Here is an 11,513-nt window from a genome sequence, read left to right on the forward strand (position 1 = left end):
CACAGGATGCTCAAATTGATGGCCGCGGGCTTGTGCTCCGTCTTTGGTGAGGAGGCGAATGCTGAAGGAACTTGTCGCACAGGGCGGTTTGCAGCGTCTTCCGTGCAGGCATGTTGTGGAGATGGTGGATGTGGTCCGGCCCATACAGTAGGTTAGCGAACCATAGATACTTCTATAATACAGGATAGAATACATGTAGTAAGCTTACTTAATAAACAGTAGTATTTCTAAACCTTACCTTGTGTTTTCAACTCTCACTTAAGTCCTCCTCCCTTTGCATCAATCCAAAATCAGCTGAGCTGCAACATTATACAGACAGTAATATATCAACAAACACAAGGACCAATATGCGCTCTGCTAAAAACACTCACTCTACACGACCAGTTATATTATGCTATATTTAACTCCTCCACCCCGCAATAACAATCCCGTTTAGAAGCCCCTCTTCTCTAATTCAACATACGTTGGACGAATGACATTAAGAGAAGGAATTTACAATTAAAAGGCGTTCAACGTGGCTTGCTAACTTGACGTTATCCTAGCTTTATCTGTTATCGTAACGTTCCCTAGAATCTACTAATTTAGGGATAATCCACTGACTCCTTTAATACACATGTTTAATTTGAATCAGATTACGATAATATCGCAATATAAATCTTAAACTTCCTATCTTACCTTAAAAGTCGTCACGAACGGTCTATTAGGCCTGCAACTCTAGCAGCATCTGCTAGCTTGCGCTAATTTCGGGGAACGATTGAGAGGCCCACGACCAGCCATTGGCTGTACAAAAAGGGTCCATTGGAGTGAACGGAGATGACGAACTCTCAGTCAGATACGCGCGCTGGTCTTGGCCATTAGTGGAGTTTGAGTGTGAATGTTTGAGGTTGTGGACAGTGTCCTTTATACTGATAAACTGGTTCAAACAAGTGCCATTAATACAGTTAACAATGGAGGACAGCAGGAGGCCTCTTAAAGTAAGAAGTTACAGGTCTGTGAGAGCCAGAATTTTCGTTCTTGGTGACCAATACTTATTTCCCACCATAATTTGCAAATAAATTCTTTAAAATTCAGACAATGTGATTTTCTGGATTTTGTCTCTCATAGTTGAGATATACCTAGGATAAAAATTACAGGCCCCTCTCATCTTTTTAAGTGGGAGAAGTTGCACAATTGGTGTCTGACTAAATACTTTTTTGCCCCACTGTACATAAAAGGGCAGAGGGTAAATTAAATGACAGCGGGGCAGCCCTGCGGAGATTGAAATTCGAAGGGGGAGGTTTGCTTTGATAATAAAAACAGGAATCTTGTGTGTCAATAAAAAACTGCTGCCGTGCTTTGAAGATTGAGGTGAAACGGAGGTATAAAAATAAATTAAAAAAGATGCCAATTACCTGGAGAGCAGATACAAATGTGTGTGAAATTGTGTAGGAGTATAGCTGAATACGAGAGTGTGATATGGCTAAAGTCACAGCAAAGCCGCTCTGATTCATGCATTCAATTCCCAGCGGGGAGTCTCACATTTGTAATGGCAACAGGAAATAAGTGGATTTGTTTCTGAAAACAAGCAGTTTGGAAACAAGCCAAGATGAAAGAAATGTATTCCTGACCGTTTTAAAAGCTGTTGTTGTCAGAGATGCGTAGTTCAACAAGGACGCAGTGCCACATTTCATTCGATTTATTGAACCTCAAAGAAAAAATTGTGGGGTTTTATAGCAACCATGAGTCATATTTTGGTAGATTTCACCACCCAGCCCACAGGCTATGATAGTGTTGTCTGGCAGCTTTACTTAATATTGGGACATGTGAAACACAGCTTTACTCAAGGAGTCAACGCTGACATGTTTGTAATCATCTAAGTTACTTATTACCATTCCTCAGCTTCATGGTTTCAAAAGTTTGCAGGATTCAGGAAACCATTATTACTGCCCGACAGCCGCCATTCATCTTCTCTCAGCACATGTCAGTGTGACAGATACAGAGAATATTGAATTGGACTCCCCCTCAATGATAGTTGACCTCTGCTGGTCTGCATCTTCCTTTAAGTTGCCAGGTTTGCACTAAATGCATTCCAAATCAACCATTCATTTAAAAAAAATCCAAATATAAAAAACCTATTAATATAAGTTAATAATTAGTTAAAAGCTAAAGCAATATTGTATGTTTTGCATATATTTTGTCGTTTGCTTTGTATGTTTTTTGTTTATTTAATTTTTGTGTCATTTGTGAGAACGTGTACACTTATTGGGTGGGGGGTATATTTGATCTGCTTTTTTGGCAGTCTGGTTTAAATGTGCACTGTTGCATCTCCAGTATGTATTTGACTGCTCAATGACATTCTGTATGATTTTTCTTTGTAATGAAAACTTTCAAAAATAAAGTGTTCCTTTGTTTACTTCAATAACATAGAGACATCACTATGTAACACTTCCATTTTGATTGGCTGGAGCTCCAACACATCGTTTGTCAGCCAGCTAACCAATCAGAGCAGACTGGGCTCTGGTTTCAGACAGAGGGTGAAAAGAGGTGCTGCAGCAGCACAGGCAGCATGAGAAAAATAAAGAGCTTTTTGAACATTAGAGCATGGAGACGTGTCACAGTGGAGGCACAACATCCATATATTAACCAGGAAATTAGCATAACATGTCTGCTTTACAAAAGTTTGACACCGAGTCCCAAATCCAAATTCTCTAGAAAAAAGCCTTTGAGTTTATTATATGATTGACATGTGGGCAAAAACTGAAAAACAACACTGAATGTAAGAAAACCCAAGCTCCCTTTAATTAACCGAGTGAATCATAATAATCAAACCTAGCATCAATTAAGCCAGTAAACATTCAAATAAAGGATAGAATCACAGGCTGGCCAAATTATTGTAAACAAATACCAAAAACATGAGGAAAAAATGAGAAATTTAAGTAAATTAAAAGGCATCAATACAACAACAAGGATACAAGAACTGAGATAAAACACAAAAATAAAAAAAAGATAAAAAGGATTACGAATATTTTTTGGGCTCACTGATTGTCAATAAGATGAAATGGCATACATGCAGATGTTTTTCTGACAAGCTGAGAATAAAAAGCAGAGTCGATAAATTGAGGGCAAGAAAGTAAACCCCGTGAAAAAGGCACATTTCACAACTCCAAACAAGAGTCATCAGAATCTCATCTTCCATTGGTCAAACGCTCAAAATCCCACATACACAATGCCACACACACAATCCCACATACACACAATCCCACATACAGAATGCCACAAACACAATCCCACATACATGTCTCCAGACTGAAGGGAGAGTACAAAAAGAAGAGAGCAAAGAAGTAAACACAAACATGAATGATATATATTTTTTTGGATGCAGCGGATGATACAGATTCCACAGAGATTAGACAAAAGCAGACGTGTATGGACACAGAAGCTTTGCGTTTCGTGATAACTGATGATCTCAAAGCTGTGGTATTTGGTACACACTTAGAAGGTGACAGTAAACCTATAGCACCTCTAAGACCTGCAACATTGCATGAGTAAAAACCTTTGGTGCCACGCAGGTCACAGCACATTACCTTTCAATTTACCGTACACTGCATTACGGCAGTTGATGAAAAAGCAGAACCAACGCGCTAAATGCTCCACAACTCACCCCTAATGCTTGGATGGCATTTACGCGGAGCAAAATTGTATAAGTATTTAAAACAAATGTGTGTGAAGTTATGACCTTAAGATCTAACAGCATCAGTTAAGCCATTTACGGGACATAATGTGCACAATGTTTTCCAAGCAGAGCGTGGTGATCATATTTAACACAAGGTAAAGAGGACTGCATTATGGGACATTTATAATTTTTTATAGACCAACAATATGGATTACACATATGTATATTTGAGCTTCGGCTGCCACAATTGTCAATGTTATTGTTAAATTGTGTCCATATAACTTGAAATGTTCACTAAATCTATGGAGTCATCTCTTATTGTTGGATTAAGGAAGTAAGAGTAATCTGAATGAGAAAATACGCTTGCATATTGACGGGATATATGTTTTTTGTTATGATTATCAATGCTTTAAGAGGATACATATACAGGAAAAGGGTACTGCATTATGTAGTATTCTCTATTTGTATAGATTGACCCAAAGTAGAAATGTCACATCTCAGTCTCAGCTGCTACAATTTCAACCATTTTTCAAATGTGTCCATATGAGTCCACCAACCTTTGAGATGTTCACTTAATCTATGTAGTCATCTATTTTTCTTGGTTTTGGGAAGTTCGAGTACACTGAATGAAAAAGTATGGGTGCATATTGATGGGAAATATGTTATGATTATCGATGCTTTAAGAGGATACATCTACAGGAAGAAGCTGTTTGTGCCCTGGATGTGTCGCTGTGTAGATGGTGGCACCATTTAACCAAGTAGCCATTTCAATTTAAGGAAAAGATGTTGAGCCATCAGACAACATCTTTTCAGTTGTATATCATGTTATTGCTCTTGTGTGAGCAACACAAGTGAGAAGTTAAAACACTTGGTTAAGTTGTGGTCACATTTTTCAACACCTGACCGTGTTACACTTCTACTATGGACATGTACCAATACAATAACAATAGGCCTGACAGGTTTCAAGACATACAATTGCTGTTGCTGTTGCTGTTTTTGCTAATTTATAAAAGAAACACATTTTCAATGCTATAAGTGTCCATTTACCCCCATTTCAATCTTGTTCATCTCAAATAATGTGCACTGCCAAATTTAGCTAGACGTCCAATTAAATAATATGACTAAACAAACCCTTTTAGAAGTATGACACCGATGATAAAGAATTATAAACATTTGAGAAAATGAGATCAAGTCGAAGATGAAGGCCAAAGATAAAGTCTATTAACAAAGGCACAACTCGGATATGAAGCTGCCAGGTGTCAGTGAACTCAGCATTTCTAATCTACAGTATAGTGGGTAGTGTTTAAAGCTCTTTCGTCACATTTGGCTCACCACTCCTCACTTGTTGGCTACCGATGCCTTCCCTGTGGCCACAGCTTAAGCGCTGTACATCACTATTATCCTGACAGGTGTTGGGCAGTGTGATATATCCACTGTGATGCTGACAGAGTTGTGAATGGGTGCTGAGCAGTAAAAGACGGGAGACATGCCCTGTGTGTGAACTTCATACACGAGAGGCTGCTGATAAACAGAGATGGAGTTCTTCCTGGAGGCCTATCAGTCAGTGGATCTGTCACTGACTGAGCTTCATTGTTCACGAGGGGACGAGGAGATCGGGGGGCAGCCACCGCTGATGAATGGATAAACGTCATCCAAACAGTTTAGCAAACAAAACACAAGTCTGATCAGACAAGCTCTTTTCTTGTAGTTATTATTCTTTTTCAATTGCTTGGGAACAATGTAACATTTCGACCTAAAGGTCCAGAGGAACCCTCAGGATCTTAACAACCTACCTTTTTCAAAATATTAGGATCTGAATGAGGCATACTGAAATAAAGAATTAGAGGATGGACAAACCACAAGTTTCTTAAGGTGCCAGTCTGACAAGACAACGCGTTTGTCTTGTCATCAAATAGTGTCTTACAGACAATACCGTGAACTTTTCCAACGTTGAAAACAAGTTATATAACCTAGTTCTTTCAAACTCTTAAGATATATTTCTCTTAATGTGCAAATCTTCGTGGAAATCTCCAACTATCATGTGTTTGTTGCCAAAAAAAGTCCTTTGAATAAATGAACATTTAAAGATACCTTTCCTTGTTGTGAAGCACTGTTCCAGCAATTGGTATGGAACAGAAACGCTTGGTCCCTTTTCACAAACTTGATTATATTACGAACTATTTAATATATTCAACAAAAGTCAACCAAAAAGGCATCCTGTCCAACCAGCAGCAAGTAAGGCCTTGTGTACAAACAGACTAGCCAAACATAATTTCTTCAGAAAGTTCTTGGAACAGTGAGTTTTTATTTCTTGGTGTCAGTCAGGATGATGTTGGCTGTGACAAACATGAGGCAGGAGACAGCCCACACTAAAACGAACCCGACCCAAAAGGTGTGGCGGAAGGGAGAGCGGTGCTTGTTGATGGCATCCCGGCCCACCGTGGGCTCCAGATGGCGTCGAGAGTAATACACGAGGCAGGCTGGGACTATGTACTGAATGCCTGTGCCAGCATAGGCTCCTGTAATTCCCACCAGAGACTCCAAGTTGTTTGTGAAAAACGCCACAATGATTGGGGGAACCAGGGTAATGAGGGGAAACACGATCCGGTCTACCACCCAAGGGTAGGTGCCTCCGTCCCGAAAGAACAGGGTTTTCCAGTTGTTGCGCAGAGTCACGGCAATGATGGGGAAGTTGGTGCTGATGGTGAAAACTGGAAACAGGCCCAGGAAGTAGCGCAGGATTGGAATATTCAACACGTCGCAGTTGTCTGTGAAGTTCAGGGTGTACATGTCGTGCAGCAGCGTGCTGTCGAAGCAGAAGATGGCGGTGAACGAGAGCAGGACGTAGAAGACCAGGATCAGGGTGTAGTCCACCAACACCAGGGTGCCCACACGCTTCTTGTCGGAGATGGGCGTCACCAGGGAGGGCAGGGAGTGTTGACACATGAAGGAGTAGACGCACACCCCAAACAGGTTGGGCACCCCAGAGAAGGAGGCGACCGCTGGGCGGCCCTTCCCTGAGTCTTTCCCGATGCGGATTAGAGCCAAGATGATCATCATGGTGAACGCTGCGAACAGACAACAGAGGAGGCCGAGTTAAAACAAACTGTGACAGTACATTACTGACAAAGAGCACAATACAATACTCTATGATAAGCTGGAGGTACATCACAAAGCCTCATGAAGAGAGATGCATGGATACCAGATTGAGCAATTGGAAAAATATATCCACTATTGAGGAGGTTGATTTTCTGGAAGCATTGTGTCATTTTATTTTGGTCATTTATTGGTCTGCTCCCCAAGAGCAAGTAATTCCACACTGTCCCTCCTCCTGCCGGATGACAGTGGGGAAAACAGAGCAAAGAGCCAACAAATGTTCCTGTCCAATTCAGTGGATTAAGGATTTATTTGGACCAAACCAGAGTTGGTGATGTTTGAAACAACGGAAAGACCATTTTGATTAGTTTAATGCTGTTTTTATCAAGTGTTAATGAAAGATGTGTCAATATGGTCAGTTACGCACAGACGCTAATGGCGCTTTTCCACTAGTCCGGCTCAGGGCTACTTTTTTACATTTTTTCTGGCCCTCCAAAATCGAGGTTCTTACCGGGCCAACAACCGGGCTGAATATGCTAAACTAGTGACGTAAACACTCGACTGCTGAATGGTCAGAGAGAATCGCTGGCAAGGGAGCTACAACTACAACAAAATCAACATATTTTACCGTGATTTAATTGTAATACACGTTTTTAAATGATGCCAAAGTAACAACATACTGATACCGGTCTGCAGACAAGACGGTAGGCGAAAAACCTTTTAAAATGCGTGTTTTCTGAATGGAGATCGGATTGATCAGGATAAACTAACCTGTAGCTGGTCTGTCCACACTCACAAAAACGGCCTACAGACTTAAGTAAACCAGTGACTGTATTCGCCATGACACAGACAGTCTGTGGTTTGTAATTGTTTAACTTTTGTCCAGTTTCTGAACATTTATGAGGAGCTGGAGCGAACGAAAAATGAGTATCAATGATGGATCAACCATTTGGACTATTATTGTTCTCTGTTGGCCGTTCTGTTATGTTCTATCTCGACGATGGGTGCCGGATTTGGTATGGGCCGTGTCTTGGGGGGATTGGTGTGATGTTGTGTGGTCGTGTGTAAGTGAACAACTTTCGCGGTATTCTAGTGGTTAGTGTTGAGTAACCAACAATCCGGTGGACTGCTCGACCGGCCAAATTTTGGTTGGTTTTGTTTGTCGTGATAACATGCGTTGACATCTGGTTATATGTGTTGTCGGTATGTATAGGCAGTTGCATTTATGTATGAACGTTTTGTTATCGACCTGAGTGACCAGTGACCGAGTCTGTGACTCGGAATAAGTTCTACGTCGACGACTCTCACGCTGTGTTTCGGAACTTTTAAAACAAGTGCCCACTCGTCGAAGGCACCGTTGGTTCCGGTGATACCGTGTTCAACATTATTTGTCTGTTTGATGTATTAACGTATTGTATAGAAGAGATATGTAGTGCGTAAATGTAAATGGTGTGTGGATAATGGGAATCTCGTAGTCGTGTTGATGGAATGTTTCCTGACATTATAACCATGACTGACGTGTGTGATTTGGAGGCCACCGTATCTGTTATCGTGGTATTGCCGATTACCGAAGAGTGGTGTGTGGTGCTGCGGTGTGGTGGGTGTATGGTATGTTTGAGACGTATAAGTTGTCTCTCCTACAACGGAACGCAAATATTGTGTGTAAATCCTGGCTTGAAGATGATATAAAAATTTTCCTCTGTGAATCAGGAAGGTACGTTTTAGGGTGTAATTTGACTGTCCTGTATAAATCGACATTCGTACGCAGAGTAGTTTACTATTGTTGATTATGTGAATGGGATAAGGGAATTGTGTAGTGTTGTAATAAGCCAAACCTAGTTCACCGGCGAGAATTAGGATAACGATAGATACCACAACGAAATGAATTAAAGCGATGGATGTCTTGCATTTTGGGCGCGATAGCCTGAGTTCAAGACATAAGTGATAGTATGTAGTTTAGTGTGTCCGTAGAATAGGCAGAGGGTCGAACGTGGGACATGTGATGTAACGCAAAAAAGTGAGGGATTAGTGTGTGGCTGTTGTCGCGTGTTGGGAGTGTTAGGTGGGGTTTGTGTGTGTGATAATCGTCGTCTTTGTGTCCTGTGTCGTGTGATGGATAAAACTAATAAAGTTGTAAACAGGAGTAAAGGTCGTTGAGTAAGTTAGGTTTGACTCAGGGAAAAATAATATCGTTAGAAATTTTCTTCCCATGTCGATCGCGGTAAAGAAATTGTACATAAATATATTTTGCTGTGCACGTTAGATCTGTTCTACCTTAACAAGTACAACAGTAACTGGGAACTCGAAATATGACGATCGGCTGGATCTGTGGGATTGCGGATATTTGGGGGGCAGGACGTTGTTTACGTTGTGAGTTTCATTACTCCACCTATTGTACTGGTACACCCGATATAGCTGTCGTCTCTTAATGTTTACAGTAGCTCGGAAAATGGGCAAGGATGTGCGTGTGCAATGTAGTTATGTGATAGACTGTGCGCAGGCTTTGTCGGAACGTTCTTTAACAGGCCAGACAAATACAAATGTGACATTTGGTTGTGACATGAAAAGCGGATGGTGTATGTCGTAGTGCTGGAGTAGAAAGGTAAGTAGTTCTTCTAACCGTGTCGGACGGACCAAAACTATAAGAAATATTGTAGGAGGACAGCTCGATTTTATGTTGATATGTTTTCGACTTAAGCAAGAGTTTGTGTGCTCTCAGTTGTTGTGTGATCAGTGGTAGAGTCTCCACTTTGTAGAGTTAAACTAAACTTAGGTCCAATATAACACAACTTAAATACTGTTCGTGCTATAACCTTTTTTCACCTCGTAACTGTGAAAAGGGTCACCTATACATAATGTTAGTATTTTTTCATTCACCTTAGAAGCTGATACTACTAAGGTTGCATGAACAAAAGAATTTGGTTTTTTGTGTCGATTGCAACCTTAGTCGAGTATCAGTCTCTTAAGTATGAAAAAATATAACATTATTTATAGTGGACCCTTGTGTTCACAGTTACAAGGTGAAAAAGTTACTACACGACAGTATGGAAGGATAACGAAGTTATTTACATCTACAAAGAGAGTCATGGACGACAATGGATGCGCATAGTTGTTAGTCGAAAGTATAATAATGGTGTCCTCTAAATATTTGTTGATGAGTCCGTCGACACGGTTAGAAGAAACACACCCACAGCTGATTACCATCTCTTTATGTAAACCAAAGCACATTAGACACAACTTCCCACAAACGCTCCGAGCAGGGAACACAGGAAGTTTGCAACTTGCCATTTTCCAGTAGCTTGTAAATGAAGAAGACATGGTGGTACAGTAAATAGTGGTAATGAAACTCGAAAACGTATAACAACGTGCCTGCCGCCCCAAATATCCCAATCCAAAATCCCAGGCGATGTCAACTTTCATTTCCAGTACTGTTTACTTGTTAAGTGAACAGACCCCCCCTAACTACAGAAAATATATGTTACTGTACACATTCTTGTACGCGTCTATGACATGAAAGAAATTTCTACATATGGGTATTTTCCCGTAAAACCTAACTTACTCAACTCGCCTTACCTCTCTGCTGTTTGCAAGATTTTTTAGTTTCATTGACGGAATCAAGAGCGAAGTTCAAACCTGGAATCCAAGCAACCACCGTCTATTCTTGCCGGCGGCGCGGCGGGCGCGAGCTTTTGTGTTCTATACACTCCGTCGCACGTTCGACCCTCCGTGGCCTGTTGCTGGAGTGGAGAATACAGATACATACCTTTATAACCGTAAATGGCCCCTTGAACCTCGGACGGAACCAAAAGGCATGCACGGTTATCATCTGTAATCTAATTTGTGTGTGTTTGATTTGACTTTCTCAGACGTGAACTAAGGTTGGGTATACAACACACTGAGCGACAATTACTAATTCACAGTAATCAACATAGTAGACGTACTTCGCGGATGTCGATTTGGAGACTAAAGGAAAGTCAACAATTACACGTAACAAACTAACTCTTCATGTTAGAAGGGAAGATATAATAGATTTTTTGATTTTTGGTAGGTTATATAGCAAAAGATGACGTTGTAGGAACGGTATTCAGAGCGGAAGTAGCTCGATTGTTGGCGCTGTGGTAATCGAATACCACCGATAACAGATCGGTGTAAACATGAGCGTCAGTACAATGGTTTACTAATGCAGAAATTCGCGTTGACTGAGGTTTAGAACCATTTCTTTCCTTTAAGTTAAACGTTAATTGGACAGATACATGTTGAACACCGGTATCACCGGGAAAAACGTCGGTGGAGCCGCTGTTGTGTTTAAAAGTCGATACACAGGTGAGAGTCGGTCGACTAGACTTTATCGGTTGACTGTCATAGTGATAACAAACCCCTAAATAAATGTCATACATACATATATATACAGATGTACGTATGTATACAGAAATAAATAAAAAAAATTGGTCGGGAGAGTTCGGATGTTGTTGGTTACTAACATACATAAATACAGCGAAAAGGTGACGTCTGGATTCGTACCGAATCATGCCATACTCAATGCCGAACCAATCTCGGGTCCGAGTGAAATCGACCGCAGAGGTAATGTCAAATGTTGATCCATCATTGATTATGCATGTTCGTCACCATCCGCCCAGCTAGTCGGCAAGGCCGCCCGGCCTCCGCTGCGACGGTATTTACGGCACTCAGTAGAAGGTTTCCCCCCCCCCCCCCCCCCCCCCCGTTTCTTCGTGTTTGGTTTGTAGTCGGCAATCGATAATGCGTG

General features: G+C 41.1%; 1 protein-coding gene across 1 annotated transcript in view; it reads right to left on the reverse strand.

Annotated features, from left to right (window-relative positions):
• Positions 1–2,679: 2,679 nt before the first annotated feature.
• The window catches only part of tmem104 (transmembrane protein 104), a 26,489-nt gene continuing 17,655 nt past the window's right edge, over positions 2,680–11,513 (reverse strand). The window contains exon 3 of the mRNA XM_010797146.1: positions 2,680–6,720. Coding sequence (XP_010795448.1) covers positions 5,957–6,720 — 764 coding nt within the window. The 3' untranslated portion in view covers positions 2,680–5,956. The remainder of the gene's footprint in view (positions 6,721–11,513) is intronic.

This window comes from Notothenia coriiceps, unplaced genomic scaffold (assembly GCF_000735185.1).
Source record: "Notothenia coriiceps isolate Sejong01 unplaced genomic scaffold, NC01 NC01_scaffold00037490, whole genome shotgun sequence".
NCBI lineage: Eukaryota > Metazoa > Chordata > Actinopteri > Perciformes > Nototheniidae > Notothenia > Notothenia coriiceps.